Here is a 19,102-nt window from a genome sequence, read left to right as displayed (position 1 = left end):
GGTTGGGAGAGGAACATTGTAACATGAACATTGACCACATTTGAATTGACAAGGGACCTCGGGAACAATATTAACGTAACGAATAGCAAGGGAGATATTAATGCCTGAAGAACCCGTTTTGGCACCCGTTTTAGACGCGATCGCTGATCGGGTTGAAGCTTCATGACAGATTGCTGATCATGCGCTCCACTGTCGTTTTCTATGGTTCCGATGAGCCCGATGAGCCCCATGACCGAAGTTTGAGGGCTGACTCTATTTCGGTTCACTTCAGTAGATGTAATGTCCACACTTGCCTCGGTACGTCTGAACGTGGCAAAATCGCGGAGTTGCATATCTTATCGATACGGAACGCGCTCAAGTACTGTTTATCCCCCGTGGCCCCTTTTTATCCCTTTCCATCGTGGAGCTGCACGAAATAATCGGAATTGGTGCATCCGAACCGTTATTTTCTCTGGGGTTTAGCGTATTCTTTTTTTTTTAAAAAAAAAAAAAGATTTTCTTTTTTTTTTCTAAAAATTCTTTTATAGAAATCAACAACGTCTACATTGAGAAATAAACTTCTTTCCAATAATGCTTCCGAGTATCTCGAATCTTATGATCGCATGGAAGTGACCCTAGGAAGAATCCAATTGAAAAAATTCTCACGGACATTTTGGATTCTATTTTCAATCTGCGTCTGCATCTGCATTTGCATCTGCGTCTGTAACAATAACATGGTTGACGTTCTTACGGAACTGCACAGCTTGACGCGCTCGGGTAATTATCCTGCACCATCTGTGCATTGGTGATTTTCGCGATCAACGGGGCCTGGGGAGTCCGTGGTCCGGGAGCCGTGGGAATGGGAATCCCGTACAGAGTAGACATTGGAGTATACATGCTAATATAATTCCAAATCTTCAAGTATAAAGATATAAATATCCAAGGTGACAATGCAGAGGGCCCAAATGGCCAGCTGATAATGGAATGGTCCTGTTACCTCGAGGGAACACGGATGTTCGGGTTCAAGAGCGATACCCGATCAGGTCTAGAGGGGGGGGAGGGAGGGGGGACAGGAGAACCAATCACGCAGGACCCTTGCATAGTCAGGCCACCGAGTCACCTGAAAAATGCAAGGTGTGCTAAACTTAGACCTTCGGGTTGAGGATTTTCTGGAGGATTTTCTGGGAACCTTAGCTTGGACTTTTCTTTCTATTTAGACTCGGGTCAGATGACGGTAAGCTAAACTCTTATGACGGTTTGATTGGCAAATATCTGTAACCGACTATGGTAGGAGTTGATGAGTACCTGGGTACAAATGACTCGTGAACTATCATATTGACCGGCATGACGACAGATACGATCGTGATCCTAGATCCGTAGTGGAGCATCTGGAGAAAAGAGCAAAGGGTCCTTCGTTTTCCTCTTTGGTTCGGTACCCAAGGGTCGGCGTAAGGAGATGCTGACAAAGGTTTAAGATCTTGAAATCATGAAGTTTCCGGATTTGAAGAAGTGCCCGAAAGGTAGCTAATTATAAGAGAACATACGCCCGAAGCTTTCTGATTGGTAGGGATATAATAAGAGAGGAGCCCTTCGGAGAGAGTGCTCGTTATAGCCATCCCTGATTGGACCTTTGACCTTGTTAACACTAAGGTTACAGACCTTGAAAGTGGCTATGCTAGAAAAAAAATATAACACAGGTCACCGTCGGGCTGAATTCTATCAAGTGCTTGTGTTAATTTTTTTTTTCACTTCCATGCTGGATTCTCCACTTTTTATTTTTCTTTTAGCGGAGCAGGCCGCCAGATTGGTGTTTATCCCGAAAACCCTCACCACGTTCCTCCGTCCCCGATGTGCCATATCGTATCCGGTTATCAGTTCCAAGGTTGCGGGTATAAGTTTTTATGTCAATAAAGAAAAAAAAGATAATGTGGAACTGGTCGGACAGCCCGGAAAGCACAAGGCTTCCAAATGGGTTCCGAGCTTCGTTTGTAGATACCTACTCCCTATTTTCTAGTGTTTTTTTTTTATCGAGACTCGAGATGTGTGTGACCATGGTAAAGGGGAATATCTATATCTGTGTATTTCCATACGTAGGTAATACTGCCAAGTTTCCCCTCCCCCGCTACGGATTTCCCACTAGTCTTTAGTCTACTTTGAGAATTAATGTATTATGAATTTAATAATAAAAAATACCTGTACTTTGACTGCTAATAATAATCCATATAATCCTCATTGCTTTTAACCCTTCTGGTCCCATCTTCCTTGCATCCCACTTTCATCCCCCTTTGAAATTTATTATGACTTTTTAGTCACACATTCGCTCACCACGTTCGCTACGCTCGCCTACCACGTTCGCTACGGATTCGGGAATTATACGATATTTTAATTCTTTTTTCGCCTTACTGAAAAAAAACCTGGTTTTATATACCGATTTGAATCTAAGGATACTTGCCCGTTTGCGCGATATCTCTGTAGATCCCGTTTGCTCCGCGGTCTCAGTTGAACCTCCAACGTTCAAAAAAAAAAGGATTCTTGAGCTTTTTATATTTGCGACAGGCTATACTCCCCGACTGAATACTGGATATTGAAACTCAACCATTCGCTCGATTGTCTCGGCCAAAAGACAACTTCCGATCCGGAATCTAGTGGGATCGTCTCTGTTTGGAAGGGTCTCAGAGTCATTTAGAAAATATTGGATACAAGAAAGGAACTATTCAGGCAGATCGGTTCATCAGCTTAAGGTTAGTTATCTATGTGCACTCCCTTTGCCCACGGTCTCACTTGGTCCCCTCGTGCCTTGCATACTTCCTTTTTGGGTCTCTTGATCTTTGGTGGGATCTCCTTGCAGGGGGAATTTGTGTTCTCTGGACTATACCAGGAAATGACGATAGTGTCAAAGCCGTCGGATAGCTTCCCCGTCCCGCTATTATCAAGTGTTTGTTGTTGACAATTAGACTCTTCTTCAGGTTGAACGACCCTCGGATCTTGCATATCTTGGAAGGTCAACAGCAGAAATTTGGTCTCAGATCAGAGCTTCTTTTTTATTTCACTTTGATTCATCTCGGTGAGTTCATTCCCCCCTATGCACCGGTCCGGTTCCCTATAGTCTGGAAACGTTCTCGTATACTCATCAATTGAGTAGCCTGTCATCTGGATCTTGTTCATTGTGGCCCAATCTGCTGGAAGTTCTCCCGAAACACCTGAATAAAGAAAAGAGAAACCTCTCCAGTCTACGCTCGTTGCTCGCTCATCGTCTACCCAATCTCGACTCTTTCCGTCACAATTGGCGGTGGGACAGTTTCTTGCAGATCTCCTGTTAACTGGTTCTTCTGCTTCTCTTTATGAACCTTTGGGCACTGCGGTCGAGATCTGAGTCTACTTCTGCAGCCAGCCGTTCCTAGTCTCAGCCTCGGTGATTCATTCCTGGATGGTGATTCGGGGCTTTTTGTTGCCGCCATTTTTGTGAGACCAACACCAGCTTTATCTTGTCACTCGTTCTGTCTCGGAGAGCACTTCATTCTTGCTCGTGCTTTTTCGACCTACAATCGTTTGGAATAAATTCCCAGTCATTCGCTTCAGAAGGTTCTGTCTCGTTGCACTCGCTGCAACATCTTCAAGCTGGCTTATTCGAAGACACACGGTGTTTTGGTAAGAATTCCCAACCCTTTGGACGTTTGTCTCTCTCTTTCCTTGTGGATGCCCGCATGTTTTGCACAGGTGTTCCGATCCCAGCGCATTCTGTTTGAATCTTCTCAACCACTGCCCTATTTTCCGTGTGCACAAGAAACCTTCCCGCTGACCTTGCATCTTCCGTCGCAGTTCGACCCGGATTTTCAAACGCCTTTAATACTCGGCGAGTCGTTGGATCTGTCGGACTCAGAAGAATCACAGTTTATCGGTGCATTTTCAGACGGCCTGTGGGCCAAGTCTGAGCCCATCTTGTCCATGTCTGCATTCCAGAAGCCCGTTGCCGGTGCCATAATAGGTACGTTGCATCTGAAGAACTTGGTTTGCTATGATTTAGGAACATCCTGTGTGCTAAGATCAAACACAGATTACGGTTCCACTCGATCTTTGCATGATGCTGCTTCTTACTCGAACTACGGTCAATCGCCTTATGTGACGACCCCGATGGTTCCCTCGCCAATGGCCGATCAGGCAAGTCAGATCTCGGATTGTGTTCCATATCTGCCCAACGAGTACGCTAGCTCGTATGAAGAGTCTCAGTCGCCCATGATGGCTGCACGCCACCGTCAGCTACCCGAGATTGTGACGTACAGTCCCCAGCGCGGAAGTGAAGGAACTAGGGTGATGGTTCAGATTCAGTGCCCCTATGACCTCCACACTTCCTCATATGCAGCTTTGTATGTGATTTTTGGCTCAAAGAAGTGTGAATCGCTCCCGCATTTCCTTGGATTCCAGGGCTCCGCGTTCCAGTACGGTCTTTCCGCTGATGTACCCGCATTCTTGTCTACTGGATCCCCATCTTTTGCAGTTCCGCTGTCCGTCTCAATGGAGACTCAGGATGACTGTCCCGCAGCTTCTCTTCAGGTTGGTGTGTACACATATGAGCAAGTTTCTCACCCTTCGCCATCAGCCGATTCCCGCAAGAGAAAGTTCTCCTCATACTCTGATGTTCCTGTGGCATCTACTAAGCGACACAACGGATCCGTTATCCCCAAGGTTGAGCATCACGAAGGCTACCACAGCCGCTCTGTGTCTGCGTCTTACTCACCTTACTTGCAGCCCCTCCCTGCCATGGCCGGGTTTGTCGCACCATATCACGCTGCATCCTCTCCCCAGGCCGGTTCTGGCCAATACTCTTCTGTGTCTGCCACCCCCCAACCCGCCCTCCGTGTTCCTTCTCCTATCACTCCAGCTTGGAGCCCCTCTTTCGTCTCTGTGGGCAATGACGGCCGCAACACAGGTCTCGCCTTGACACATGGTGTCCCTCAGCACAAGGGTCCCGCCCAGCGTGGAGCTTCAAATCCCACTTTGATCCGCACCTCCACCATGCAAACGCACACCATGCCCCACAACCCAGCATTCAACCCTTATGCCATATATCCCACCAAGGCTATCCTCAAGCTGAATGGCGATCTCGATAGTATGACAAAAGGCTGGTCGAAGGAAGAACGCGTCTGCCAACGTCGCCTGGTCCAATTCACCCGCTCTCAAACTGGTAGCACAATTCAGGGTGAATTCAAGGCCGTTACTCCCGAGGACCGCGCCCCGAGCAGCATCTGCATCAGCTGCATATCATGGGAGGACAAGAATGAGTGCTACGTAACCAGCGTGGACACCATCTATTTGCTTGAGTCTCTCGTGGCCGTGCGCTTCACCGTTGAAGAGAAGAATCGTATTCGTCGCAACTTGGAAGGCTTCCGCCCCCTGACTGTTTCCAAGGCCAAGGCCGACAGCGAAGATTTCTTCAAGGTCATCATGGGCTTCCCTGCCCCCAAGCCTCGCAACATCGAGAAGGATGTCAAGGTCTTCCCCTGGAAGGTCTTGGGCCACGCACTGAAGAAAATCATTGGAAAATACGTATGTGTTCAAACTCCACAGCTCCATCGTGACATGATACTAATTTTTGTTTTCGTCTAGTCTGCCAGCTATTCCTCAACCGCCAGTGCTCTCCCCACACCAATGACCACCGCCTACCCCAGCCATGCCAGCCATGCCAGCCACGGCACTGGCTCTGATTCCGGTACCGAGCCTCACACTGCCAACTCCCCGCAGTCCATCTCCGACGCTGGTGTTAGCAATACCTACACTGGTATGCCAGTCCACAGCTACTCCCAGGCAGATCACTCCGCCTCCCACTTGTCTTCCACCCCTGATCCCCGCTCCATGATCGCAGTCACCCAGCCCTATACGTCTGTGGGAGGATACTCGTACCCAGCCATCTGCCATCCCCAGAGTGCCCACGGTCTGGCAGCCTCGGCTCCCCGACCATCTTGGGACATGCACACTCTCGGCCATAACACTCCTCACACCGGTGCACCAGGAAATGGCGCATGCTATACCTACTTGGATCCCGTGTATTCTATGCACGACACGCCCCACGGCCACTGATCCTCCTGGCTAGACCTCCATTTGATCTCTTGCTGCGTTCTCCTTCCATTCTATTTTTCATACTTCCCCTCCGCCTTTTTTTTGAAGATACGATTTCCCTTTTCTTGTCACTCATTACTAAGCCCAGACAGCGGGTTGCCGTCCCATTGGACACAAGGTCTCTTACCACCTGAAAAGGTAGCAAAGGCCCTTGTATCTTACCGGACCTTGCATCCCGCACATTGATCATGATTTTACGTCCCTCCTTACACTGCAACATTATGATGCCTAATGCCCCCCACCATACACCCAAACATCTGGCCTTTGCGTATCTGCTTTTGACTTTTTTTGACATTTTGGGCTCTGTTCCACCTTAAGACCTGTTCTTCGCATCTAGACGGTGTCTTGTTCATTCCTTCCTTGGGTTGCATATTTACATGCCGGGCATTGCGGCTTCCACTCCCTTTTTTGCGCACAAAACATACATCCTGGGCTTTTGTACTACCATTCAGCATAGCGGGCGCTTGCTTGTCATTCCTTTTGCATTCGCGGGTTCTTTTTGGATTGGGAATAGGATAGACTGGGGCTTTGTTCTTGGATTATCTTGGCGGTTTCATCCCTTTTATCCAATTTCTTGGTGCATTTTGGACGGGGTCCTTGGGTGAAGATGTTTGACACAGGAGTCCTCTCTTGTCTCAGATCTTCCCCTCTGGCCCCTGTTTATTTTCACTTCTCTGTTTGAAAATTTGTTCGGAGTTGATTCGGTACTTACCACTTCTTGTTATTTCAGCTGAGGGTCGTTGTCACTTACTACCTATTGCATTGTTCTGGCGCTGGGGACTTGAACGGTTGGACCGTTTAGCATCCTACTTTTCTGCCTAATTTTACCTATTCTGAGTCCTTTTTATTGCATTACAAACTGTCATATTACTTCCACATGAACCATTGTAAACCAGCCCTGTCCCATTAACAACGTAGTGATGAAACGACTTGCACATTAATGGTAAACCATACCACGTGATCAAAACCAACCCTACCTACATCCACCCCGAGGTCTATCCCGAGGTAGACACGATAAGGTCAGCTGACCTATTATCTTATCGAGGCACGTGACACGCGGGGCCCAGCGACACCGGCCTGGAAAGGGCAGTTACAGTTGACTCATAACAGACTGTTTGCTTTTTATAACATCATCTTATCACATTCCTGACTTAAGCATTCACATTTCACTCATCCCAACTCTGCACATATATATAGGGACTGTTTGCTTTCCATTGGCCTCTTCCTTTTCTTCTTATCACCAGTTTTTTGCCCCGCCACTCGCACATCGCCTTTCATTATGGAAGCTATCAAGCAGACCTTCGCGAAGTGCAAAGCGCAGAAGCGCGCGGCCCTTGTGGCCTACATCACTGCAGGATACCCCACTGTTGAGGAGGCAGTTGATATTCTCCTTGCTCTCGAGAACGGCGGCGCCGGTAATTCAAACCCTAAGTGAAAGTGACTCAAAGGCATGATATTTGCTAACATTCCGGGGTCACATCATAGATATCATTGAGCTTGGCATTCCTTTCACAGACCCCATCGCTGATGGCCCCACCATCCAGACGGCCAACACCAAGGCCCTTCAGAATGGTGTGACTCTCACTACCGTCCTCGAGCTTGTCCGCACTGCCCGCAAGCGCGGTCTGCAAGCCCCTCTGATGCTCATGGGTTACTTCAACCCTGTCCTTAAGTACGGCGAGGAGCGTATGCTCCGTGACTGCAAGGAAGCTGGTGTCAACGGCTTCATTATGGTTGACTTGCCCCCGGAGGAGGCTGTCCGTTTCCGTGACCTTTGCTCGAGTGCTGGGTGAGTTTGTTTCGATTTGTACTTCTTGTTCTGAAATATTCATCACTTGTCTATGATGCTCCAGAATGCTTACTCTATTTCAGTCTCTCATACGTCCCCCTCATCGCCCCTGCCACCTCTGATGCTCGCATGCGTCTCCTCTGCAAGATCGCCGACAGCTTCATTTACGTCGTTTCCCGCATGGGTGTGACCGGTGCTACCGGCTCATTGAGCGCCAATATTCCCGAGCTTCTGAACCGGGTCCACGAATACTCGGGCAACGTCCCTGCTGCATTGGGATTCGGTGTCAGCACCCGTGAGCACTTCCTGTCCGTCCAGGACCAGGCCGAGGGTGTTGTTATTGGCAGTCAGATCATCACTTGTGTTGGCAATGCTCCTGCCGGGCAGGCTGCCAAGGCTGCCGAGGAATACCTCTCCAGCATTACCGGACGTAAGCGTGAGCGTGATACCACCGGTGCCTTCACTCGCGAGATCAACGTTCTCGAGGCCATTGAGAAGGCTCAGCCTTCCGCTCAGGTCCACGCCACCAAAGTCATCACCGATGCCGATACCCCCGCCGGACCTGGTCTTGCTGACCAAATCGAGGCCCTCAACGTCACAAATGACGCCTCCTCTCAGCCTTCACGCTTCGGTGAGTTCGGCGGACAGTATGTCCCCGAGTCCCTAATGGATTGTTTGGCTGAGCTTGAGCGCGGCTTCGACGTCGCCAACAACGATCCCAAGTTTTGGGAAGAATTCCGCTCATACTACCCCTACATGGGCCGTCCTAGTAGCCTTCACATGGCTCAGCGTTTGACTGACCACGTTGGCGGCGCTAACATTTGGTTGAAGCGTGAGGATCTCAACCACACCGGAAGTCACAAGATCAACAATGCTCTTGGACAGATTCTTATTGCCCGTCGCCTGGGCAAGACACGCATCATCGCTGAGACTGGTGCTGGCCAGCATGGTGTTGCTACCGCTACTGTTTGTGCCAAGTTTGGTATGAAGTGCACTGTTTACATGGGTGCCGAGGATGTGCGTCGTCAGGGCCTCAATGTCTTCCGTATGAAGCTCCTTGGCGCCTCCGTGGTCGCTGTCGAGGCTGGAAGCCGTACACTGCGTGATGCAGTCAACGAGGCTCTCCGCGCTTGGGTGGTCGAACTTGACACCACCCACTACATCATCGGCTCCGCTATTGGCCCTCACCCCTTCCCTACCATCGTCCGCACCTTCCAGTCCGTGATCGGAAACGAGACAAAGGAGCAGATGCAGGCACAGATTGGCAAGCTCCCTGATGCTGTCGTCGCCTGTGTTGGCGGTGGTAGTAACGCCGTGGGAATGTTCTACCCCTTCTCCAACGACCCGAGTGTCAAGCTCATCGGTGTCGAGGCTGCCGGAGATGGTGTCGATACCAACCGTCACTCTGCCACCCTCTCTGGCGGTTCCCACGGTGTCCTTCACGGCGTCCGTACCTACGTCCTACAGAACGAGCACGGCCAGATCTCCGATACCCACTCGATTTCCGCCGGTCTTGACTACCCCGGTGTCGGCCCCGAGCTGAGCAACTGGAAAGACACCAACCGTGCCACTTTCATCTCCGCCGACGACAGCCAGGCTCTCGCTGGCTTCCGTGCTCTCGCCCAACACGAGGGTATTATCCCCGCTCTGGAGTCCTCCCACGCCGTCTGGGGTGTGATGCAACTGGCCAAGACCATGGGCAAGGGCAAGGATATTGTGCTCAACCTGAGCGGTCGCGGTGACAAGGATGTGCAGCAGGTGGCTGACGAACTTCCCCGACTTGGCCCCAAGATCGGCTGGGATCTGCGCTTCTAGGCGCTTTCCATCCTTGCTGAGTGGTTTTCCCCCGTACTGTTCCATATATTTTCTTTCGGTCCTCTTGTTTTTCAGAGGGTTTCATGATTCTTGATGCTTTTATGCTCTACATTGCGGGGTGGTCATGGAAAAAGCGTTCTTGCTAACTTTTTTTCTATTCTTTTTGGTTAGAAATTAAAAAAAGAAAAAAATAACTACTGATATCCCTTTCTCGGTTGATATCCTTTTCTCAGTCTTTATTTCCCTTATCTTTCCAGGCTGTCTTTGTAACCATAGAATATGTAGTTTTCGGCTCAATAATACTACTTCCTATACACACAAAATCGACGAAGGGACCATTCCATATTTTATAGAGAGCAAAAATAGCCTTGAAATAGATTCGATAATGTATAGAGACCAACAAAAACAACCAAGAAAGATACGAACAACCGCATGAACAAAAGATAGGAGTATATGCAATTGACATCGACAAAAATAGGACCTACTAAATCCCCTCGCTAGGGCTCTGGATTCCCACTTCCACCATCTTGCACTAAAATAAAAACCCCGGGGGATATTTCACTGACACATAGCGCAAGACTCAATATTCCCTTCAACACATATCATTGCCTCATGCGTCGATCAGGTTCTCGTGCGAGTTATCGCGGGTATCCTTGTTAGGAATCTTACGTGCGTGACGGGCGTAGAACTCATCGAGAGTGCGCTTAGGCACGCGGTTGAGGAGTTCCTTGGGGTAGATGCGGAGGAGGTTCCAGGCGAGATCGAGGGATTCTTCGATGGTGCGAGCTTCGTAGGGAGACTGGCTGATGAAGGTGCGCTCGAACTTCTCGAGGAATTCGAGGGAGAGCTTGTCTTCCGAGGACAGGGCTTCTTCTCCGACGACGGCTTTCATGGCGGCTAGTTGGGGTGGTTAGTCGTGTTTTTGTTTTTGTTTTTAGGGCGTGCAAGGGTGGGGCAATAATAGCTGGTTCTTCGGGGTGGGTTGCTTACCGGCATCACGACCAATGGCGTACTTGGCGTACAGCTGGTTAGACACATCTCCGTGGTCCTTACGAGTGCGACCCTCGCCGATGGCGGACTTCATCAGACGTGATAGAGAGGGCAGGACGTTAATTGGTGGGTAGACACCGCGGTTGTCAAGCTGACGGTCAATGAAGATCTGGCCCTCGGTAATGTAACCAGTCAAATCGGGAATAGGGTGGGTGATATCTGCAAGAGCATGGGTTAGTGAGGTTCACTTGTAGAAGAATGGTCTGAGTAACGCACCATCGTTAGGCATGGTCAGAATGGGAATCTGCGTAATGGAACCATTACGGCCATCGACTCGTCCGGCACGCTCGTAGAGGGTGGACAAATCTGTGTACATGTAACCAGGGTAGCCACGACGACCGGGAACTTCTTCTCTAGCAGCGGAGACTTCACGCAGGGCATCACAGTAAGCAGACATGTCAGTCATAATAACCAGAACGTGCTTCTCGAGCTGGTAGGCGTAGTATTCGGCAGTGGTCAGGGCAAGACGAGGAGTAATAATACGCTCAATAGTAGGGTCGTTGGCCAAGTTCAGGAACAAAGTGACACGCTCCATACTACCGTTCTCCTCGAAGTCGCGCTTGAAGAAACGGGCAGTCTCCATATTGACACCCATAGCGGCGAAGACGATAGAGAAGTTCTCCTCGTGGCCGTCGTGAACATCCTTGGTAGGCTTCGCTAGACTTGCTTGCCTGCATATGCTCGCCGCGATTTCGTTGTGAGGCAAACCAGCGGCCGAGAAGATAGGAATCTTCTGGCCGCGGGCAATAGAGTTCATCGTATCGATGGCGGAGATACCAGTCGAAATCATTTCCTCGGGGTACACCTTGACCATCCGTTAGCTTCCCGTTCCATCTTATATCTGTGGTAATGCGCATACTCGCGAGAAGGGGTTGATGGGCTGGCCGTTGATATCCAAGTAATCCTCCGCCAACACCTTAGGACCCTTATCGATAGCTCGACCCGAACCGTCGAATGTTCGACCCAACATATCCTCGGAAACACCAAGCTTCAAGCTGTGGCCGCTGAACTCGACTTTGGTCTGACCGATTTGTCAGTATATCCGATATTCGAATGGTTCTCACGGGTAATTGTACCTTCTTCACATCGATACCGGGAGTGCCTTCGAACACCTAGTTGACGACGATGTTAATGTCTTGCATGTTAGGGGTGAGATCTTAGTCCACACCTGCACAACAGCCCGGTTTCCTATTTGTATGTATAGCAGTCAGCTTTCATACTCCTAGACCAAACGGCGGAACATGGGAACGGACCTCTGGCTTCCAGCACTTGACCACTGCGCTCTGTGCCATCAGGGAGCGTCAAAGACACAATTTCGTTGAACTGAGGAAATTTGACCTATTTTGGGGTGTTATAATTAGCTTACAGTTGCTATATTGTTTGAACCTACGTCAACTCACATTGTCGAGGATAACCAGCGGTCCGTTGATGCCTCCGATAGTATTGTATCGCATCCGAGGCTTGATGGAGGACATCCGGGGGTCAATAAAATCGGCCATGGCGAATCTGATCCTCCAAATTCGGAGTAGAAATGGCAAGGATGGGGAAGAGAGTAAAGGTGGGACTTGGGGGTTGGTCTAGCTGTCTCGATGGGGGAGCTCGGGCGGTGACGTTGCACGTGATACCAAGATTGCGTGGGCCGGGTCTTCATTTCTTGGGCGTGCTAAGCCTAACTTGGACTAGATCTAAGCCTGAGGTATATTTTTGATTGACATAAAAATAGGGTAGTGATATTATGAATGAAGCAATTAAGAACAATGTTATGACAATGACGAGCCATATTAATAAAAAAATCCTAACCAGTAACAATCAATAACGAGAATTAGTCCAGGAGAGAAGAAAAAGCGATCATAATGTGAGATCTTGAGCTCATGAAAAGCAGGGTATCCATACGCATTAAATAGAGACACTGAGAATCCAGATCTAATGCACCGTTTGCAAGATAGGCGCCTCGCCATGATCCGATCCATAAAAATGCAGCGAGTAAACACAAGGAAAGAGAGTGCACTGAATCAGTCCACCTTGGCTTGAGCTAGGCTCTTCGGCGTAATTAGATTGTTGGATAGGCGCACATTCGCAGTGCCCTTGAGCTTTTCTTTCCACGTATGCCTCTTCAGCCTTCGGCGTGCAACCATTACCGGCACAGAGGAATTAGAAAGAAGATAGTTGGAGAACGAGCCAAGAAGGACACTACAGACAAGGTTAGTATTAACTAAACAAGAAATTCAAGTGCGTCACTCACCCCTTGAGTGCACTCTGACCTCGCGCACCCACAATAACAAGTGTGGGCTCAAGTTCATCAATCTGAGAGTCATTGTAAGTTTATTGTATGGATGAGAGAAGATACGGATGTTGACAGCAAAGAAAATACTTACAGCTTCAGTGATCATAGACTTCGGGTTCTTGCAGTGGATCACTTCCACGGCAATTCGGACCTGCAAGACCGTTTTCCGTAGCAACTTCACACAAGTTTGAGACACAGTCTCAACTGCCCTCACCCGTTCCGCCTCGGTTATTGACGATGCCCGGGAATCAGCAGAATGTGTCCTGCTAGCAGTACCAGGACCAAGCCGACCTAGGATCGTACGGGATGCATAATTCTGGTTTGCTTCTTTCGTCTGGGTCCCAACGACGGCCGTTGCATCTTTCATCACTTTGGCCCCTTCGCCGACCTGCACCGCTGAGGTAGTAGTGGAGTCCTCGTGTATGGCGTAGATGGCGAAGATCGTGTCTCCGTCTCTCAGAACTGTCCCGATGGTCCATTCAAGGGCATAGACTGACTCTTCGCTCAAGTCGGTTGCGATTAAATATTTCCGACGGCGACGACGGCTCCCGTCATCCTGTGGACTTGAAAAGTTCCCGCGGACAATTGTTCGGATGGAACGGTTGTGAACACCATTATCAATAGCGGACATGGAAATACCGAGCTTCTGTGCACGATGGATGTCTCCGATCTCAGCTTCATCCTCTGAGCCGTAAGGTGTGCCAACCACTGACTGAACACGCGGGGTGGGGATGTCGAAACTGGTCTGTGGGTGGACCACAGCTTTCAAAGCAGATTTTCGCGGTTTCTTCTCCTGCCGTGCACTGGGATTTTCGGAAGCTTTTTCTGTATGTGAAATTAGTACATTGGGTTTCCCATTTAACAGAAGGCAACATACGTTCTTCAGACTGCTTGGAATTGTTGGATTTCTCAAAGTCGCTTGGGGTTATAGATGTGATATCCGAGTGCTTCTTTTTCTTGCGGCCTCGTTCACCATCTAGGGTGCTGTCTTCGTCGCTTGAAGTATCTTCATCTTCACTGCTTTCGATCATGTTCTTGTCGCGATCGAAAACATCCTTGGCTAGTCGCTCCCCTCCCTCCTCCATGGCTGTCGGTTTGATATAATCAGGCAGGCTTCCATGGGGTTTAGCTACTTCCTCGTCTGACTTGTTGAATGTATTCTGCATGACAAACGACTTTTCTGAATCAGTAGGAGCGGGTGTTAAAGTCTCAACGTGAACAGAATGACTGCCGGAGGAACTGGGGCGACCCCGCTCCGGTGAAGGAGTAGAATGTGCGTCCAGAGACGATCCACGCTGGGAAGGTTCCCGTGATGAGTCTCTGTCTCTGCCGCGGGAAAAGCTTCTCGGAAAGAGACGGCCAGACATTATGGCGGCCATACCCTTGCGGCTCTGGGACCTATCTCGAGCCTGCAAAAATCTCCTTTTTCCGTGTGGCTGCTCCAGAGAAGTAGAAGCGACATCAGATTTTGCACCATCGTTAATGCTCAGGCAACGCGAGGTTGAGCGGACAGTGTCAACGGCCTGGTCGGATGATCTACGAGGAAGAGCCTCGCGATCTGCGGTGTGCCTCTCCGGCGAACTTGGAGCGGACGCCATATCTGAAGAACTGATGCGCAAAGGCGAGGATACGAGTGGCTCAACCGGGCTGCGGGTTCCGCCTGCTCTGGGCGAATAGGTTGTCCCGCCCGCACTCTTAGACTGCGGGGCGATCAGCAGGTTCTGCAGGGCGCGGCTTAGACCCGATGGTTTCTCGTTTATTGGAGTTGATGATGTACGACCATCCAAGCTTTTTAGTTGTTCAGTGGGAGAAGTTCCAGTGTGGTACGACATGGCGTCGCACCGCCTCCGGGTGGGGAACTCAGCATTCAACTCCGCCAAGCACTGAGGAATGTGGAGTAGATCGCCCTGTAATCACGGTGCTAGGAATGGGTCTTCAGCTGAATGGATTAGGGGAATTCAAGAAAATACGCCTGACAGCTTACACAGTCGGGATAGTCATGAAACCAACATTCGATAGTTGCAGAATGACCGGTATTCGGCAATTGGATTCTGCACAAGCAATATGCTCTTTGTGTTGAAAGTAGAAGAGCACAAGAAAAGCGAAAGGAGAGATTGGGAGAAGGAGCCCAAGGTGAGGCTTTTCACTGCAGCCACAGTGGCTGTATTTTCTATCTTCTACCATGTCTGTTTGAAATGTACAAATTTATCTTTTAAGATGTCTTCTCAGATCTAGTTTGTTTTGGGTGTCTTTAGAGATATCTTCTTGAATGCCCTTTTGGATGGTTTGTTGTGTTATAGTCAAAGGAATGAAAGGGTATCGTGGTATGCAATTATAAAACTCCTATTAAACCTACACGATAAACGCCTAGACATGACACATGAATGCTACAGGAAACAAAGACCCTAATTTAAGCCTTGGCCCTCTTCGACTTAGGCTTTGTCCCCTTCCGAGCCCCAACCGCGGCAAATGCTTCCTCGGGGGGCTCATCATCGACACCACGTTTCTTCCCAGGCTGCGCATACTTCTCCTCCAACCGAGCGAGAAAGCCCGCACCACGGTCCTGTTGGCGCTTCCTGATAATAGCCAGAAGATCGTCCTCGTTCGCCGCAGCCTTTGAGCTCTTCGCCGAAGCCCCAGCTTTCTTCTTCTTCTTATCCTCAATCTCCTTCCCCAGCTTCTCTGCCTCCCGCGCCTCCTTCTGCGCCTTCTTCACACGCTGCTGTTTCTTCTTCTCGGGCTCCTTGGAATATCGCTCGAAATCCTCCACTTCCTCGTCCGCAATGGCCTGATCAATGATACCCCGGAACCGTTCATCATCGTCTAGTACATTGGACAACATCACGGTATCGTAGATGGCATCCATGTCGCCCTCGTGTGTTTCATATGCAGCGAGCAGGTCCTTTCTCTCCTCATCTGAGTTTTGGTACTTCTTCTGGAAGTCCGAGATCGCCCGCGAGTCGAGCATCGCCGACAGTTGTTCGCGGTAGAAGTCCATCCAGTTGAAGTCGCCATCTTCGCCGAAGGCTTCGTCTGTGCTGCCGGTCCGGTCGTACACGCTTCGTCGGCGCGCGTCCGATAGTACTCCGTATGCCAGAGCGATTCGTTGGAATTTTGCGTTGGCATCTGCGCGAGCTTCTTCGCTCACCTTGTCTGCTCTGAGGTTAGTATGCTGGATGTTTCCAAACCTGCGTTGTTTGGCATACCGGGATGGTTTCTCAGAGCGCTCTTTTTGTATGCGGTCTTGATGGCTTCTGGGGTTGCATCAGATGCGACACCTAGAATCTTATAGAGATCTTCCTCGACAGATGGCATTCCTTCGCCTGAGGCATGGTTTTCGGGTTTCGGGTTTTTCGCCATTGTGGGTTGTCGGTGATGTGATAGGTGTATTGAGTTGCTCGAGCACCAAGAGGAAGAGCTGAGGGTAACCTAAGATATATCGACCCGAATTAGAATTTAATAAATGAGAGACCAATAATAGTGGCGACTGTACTAGCGTAAGTCGTAGAAACGGAACGCGATTTAGACGCGACGGGGCCATTTCGTCATTCTGCTGCTGCTTCCCGCCTGGCCTATCAACCCACTTTCAAGTACCTCAAGCTCATCGATAGCGCCACTTCAATCTCTTCGGATTTCAAGAGCTACAGAGACCATTCGATTCCTACCAAAACCCCGCATTCTACATCCAAAGCAATAACCTTGCCCATTCCTCTCCCACACCGAACAGCCTAACCCAATCGCAATTGACATCATTCACCATGACGACAACCACCTCCCCTCACATGCCCTACATGAAACAATGCCTCTCCCTAGCGGAAAAATCACCCCCAAGGCCTACCAATTTCCGAGTTGGCGCAATCCTGCTATCCCGCAAAGACGACGACCCCAGTTTCACAGATGACTGTATCCTTTCAACGGGGTACACAATGGAGCTCGCGGGTAACACACACGCAGAGCAATGCTGCTTCTCCAACTACGCTGCAGTGCACAAAGTTCCCGATGATAAAGTTGGCGAAGTCCTCCCCGTCGAGCCCGGCCGCAAGCTCGTCATGTATGTGACGATGGAGCCGTGCGGGAAGCGGCTGTCTGGGAATACGCCATGTGTGCAGCGCATCACGCAGACGGCAGAGGACGGGCGCGAGGGGATTCATAAGGTTTATTTTGGAGTTAAGGAGCCTGGTACATTTGTTGGAGAGTCTAGGGGGTGTCGGATGTTAACTCAGGCGGGCATTGAATGGGAGCATGTTGGTGGGTTGGAAAGGGAGATTTTGACTGTTGCTTTTGCAGGGCACGATAATGCGGAGAAGGAGGTTAGCGAAGCATTGGGGGAGAAGGAGACTAATGTTGATGATGTTAGTGCCGAGGAAAGGAAGAGGCAGGAGGCGATGCCGAGAAATCCGATGAAGAGGATGATGGAGGGGGATAAGCATATCTATCTATAGGGATTGCGGGGTATGCTAGAGTATTAAAAGTAGCGCTGCAGAAATCAGCAATTAGTATGTGCTCCAGTGCCATTATCGGCTGGTTGAAGGTCATCTTGACACAGTGACGTAAAATACTAAAAGGTAGCTAGTAACTCAATCGAAGTATCACCGAGATACGAACTCCACATCATGAAGAGACAGAAAATATTTGCCTGGAGCAATCACGAAATATCGCGCTCCACGGCGTTGTTTATATACAACCACGTGACGTCAACCCGACTTTCAACTGGAGTTCCAATTTCCAATCCAGAATGCAATTCTGGTATCTTTAAACAAGAACATCCCGAGAAAAAAGATGACCCAATGGCAACTGTCAACAATGAGAACCTCGTATTCTATCCCGCGTTCTGCTTCAAGGCATCACCAACGCACTTTACCTGGGTGAAAATGGGTGCGGCCGATGTGCATCGCCTCCGAAGATCGAGTAACTTTGTGGGTATGTTCTTTTTCCGAGCTTGCAAATTCTTCGTGCCCCTGAAGATCGATGCGCCTAGCGCGCATGTGCATATTCTTGGGTACTCTAGCGTGAAGGCTTGGAAAGGAGGCGTTAGCGTGACGAAGTTCATTTGATATCTCCCACCAGACTGTCTATACTTCCTTTTCTGTGTACCTAAACTTCCCATGTCCCAATTCCCTCTATCATACCTTTCCAACATATCCAAACATATTCTGTCTTCCTATTGCCCAATATATCCCTCTAACCAAAATCCAGCCTAAAGCAAAATAACTAACAAACCCCCACAGGCCAAAACATCTTCTTCTACAACAACCATCCAATCCAATTCGTCAGCCTAGTAGGCGTCATAGTGGCGCGAACTGATTTCCCATGGCGCACAATCCTAACACTAGACGACAGTAGCGGCGCAACAATCGACATAGCCGTACAAAAAAAGACCGAACCAAAATCCAGCACCACTAGTCAAAAAAACCCCACCACAGACCCGGAACAACCAGAATGGTCCTCATTTTCACTCACAGCGCCAACAGCCACCAGCCTCACTCAAACAACACACCTAACCTCCAAAGACCGCGACGAGATAGACATCTCAGCTCTCCAACCAGGAACACTAGTCCGGGTAAAGGGGACACTATCAACTTTCCGCTCGCAGATGCAGTTAAATCTCGAACGGTTCTGGATTGTGCGCGATACGAACACCGAAATGCAATTTTTGGATACCCGTCTGCGATTCCTTATTGAGGTCTTGTCTGTGCCTTGGGCGTTGACTGACGAGGAGATTGAGACGCTGCGTGCTGATGCCGAGAGGTGTGATGAGCGTGCATTGGAGAATAAAAAGCGAGCGGAGAGGGTTGCGAGGAAAAGGGTTGAGCGGGAGAAGAGGCATGCTAGGGCTATTGCGCGCCGGTATGAGAAGGAGGAGAATGAGAGGGAGAAGGGGCTTAGGGAGATTAGAGAGGATGGGGAAAGGGTTATGAGGAAGTTTGGGTTTGGGGCAGGGTGAGAGACCTACACATCATGATAGTATACGAGGGCCGTGATCAGGTAGGATGCCACAGAGGCTGATATTCCACGGGCGATTCCGTCCTCAAAACCCACTTTTTCATTCCCAATGCTATTGATGAAATTAT

At 49.6% G+C, this 19,102-nt stretch overlaps 7 protein-coding genes across 7 annotated transcripts; 4 read left to right on the top strand and 3 right to left on the bottom strand.

The window, feature by feature from the left end:
- Positions 1-3,675: 3,675 nt before the first annotated feature.
- medA (transcriptional regulator medA) lies at positions 3,676-6,054 on the top strand (the record flags this gene model as incomplete). Its single annotated transcript, XM_057226248.1, has 3 exons — positions 3,676-3,964; positions 4,034-5,523; positions 5,584-6,054. The coding sequence occupies 3 exons, from the start codon at positions 3,676-3,678 to the stop codon at positions 6,052-6,054; spliced, it is 2,250 nt and encodes a 749-aa protein (XP_057090264.1).
- Positions 6,055-7,372: 1,318 nt separating this feature from the next.
- Positions 7,373-9,697, top strand: trpB (tryptophan synthase TRP5; the record flags this gene model as incomplete). Its single annotated transcript, XM_057226247.1, has 3 exons — positions 7,373-7,508; positions 7,579-7,882; positions 7,966-9,697. The coding sequence occupies 3 exons, from the start codon at positions 7,373-7,375 to the stop codon at positions 9,695-9,697; spliced, it is 2,172 nt and encodes a 723-aa protein (XP_057090263.1).
- Positions 9,698-10,307: 610 nt separating this feature from the next.
- On the bottom strand, positions 10,308-12,246 carry N7447_001970 (H(+)-transporting V1 sector ATPase subunit B; the record flags this gene model as incomplete). The annotated part of the gene is made up of 8 exons (XM_057226246.1): positions 10,308-10,594; positions 10,688-10,906; positions 10,964-11,552; positions 11,607-11,768; positions 11,824-11,859; positions 11,916-11,935; positions 12,001-12,085; positions 12,148-12,246. The coding sequence occupies 8 exons, from the start codon at positions 12,244-12,246 to the stop codon at positions 10,308-10,310; spliced, it is 1,497 nt and encodes a 498-aa protein (XP_057090262.1).
- A 513-nt stretch (positions 12,247-12,759) lies between these two features.
- On the bottom strand, positions 12,760-14,863 carry N7447_001969 (universal stress protein family domain protein; the record flags this gene model as incomplete). Its single annotated transcript, XM_057226245.1, has 4 exons — positions 12,760-12,937; positions 12,990-13,051; positions 13,123-13,856; positions 13,909-14,863. The coding sequence occupies 4 exons, from the start codon at positions 14,861-14,863 to the stop codon at positions 12,760-12,762; spliced, it is 1,929 nt and encodes a 642-aa protein (XP_057090261.1).
- A 578-nt stretch (positions 14,864-15,441) lies between these two features.
- Positions 15,442-16,391, bottom strand: N7447_001968 (DnaJ domain protein; the record flags this gene model as incomplete). Its single annotated transcript, XM_057226244.1, has 2 exons — positions 15,442-16,184; positions 16,238-16,391. The coding sequence occupies 2 exons, from the start codon at positions 16,389-16,391 to the stop codon at positions 15,442-15,444; spliced, it is 897 nt and encodes a 298-aa protein (XP_057090260.1).
- Positions 16,392-16,789: 398 nt separating this feature from the next.
- On the top strand, positions 16,790-17,473 carry N7447_001967 (putative DRAP deaminase; the record flags this gene model as incomplete). The annotated part of the gene is made up of 1 exon (XM_057226243.1): positions 16,790-17,473. One exon carries the CDS (start codon positions 16,790-16,792, stop codon positions 17,471-17,473), a length of 684 nt encoding a protein of 227 aa, XP_057090259.1.
- A 345-nt stretch (positions 17,474-17,818) lies between these two features.
- On the top strand, positions 17,819-18,975 carry N7447_001966 (OB-fold domain-containing protein; the record flags this gene model as incomplete). Its single annotated transcript, XM_057226242.1, has 2 exons — positions 17,819-17,951; positions 18,260-18,975. 2 exons carry the CDS (start codon positions 17,819-17,821, stop codon positions 18,973-18,975), a joined length of 849 nt encoding a protein of 282 aa, XP_057090258.1.
- Positions 18,976-19,102: the final 127 nt, after the last annotated feature.

Source organism: Penicillium robsamsonii, assembly GCF_028829455.1.
Source record: "Penicillium robsamsonii strain IBT 29466 chromosome Unknown utg000001l_segment0_segment0, whole genome shotgun sequence".
In the NCBI taxonomy this organism is placed as follows: domain Eukaryota; kingdom Fungi; phylum Ascomycota; class Eurotiomycetes; order Eurotiales; family Aspergillaceae; genus Penicillium; species Penicillium robsamsonii.
This window is presented reverse-complemented; position numbering and strand designations above follow the sequence as displayed.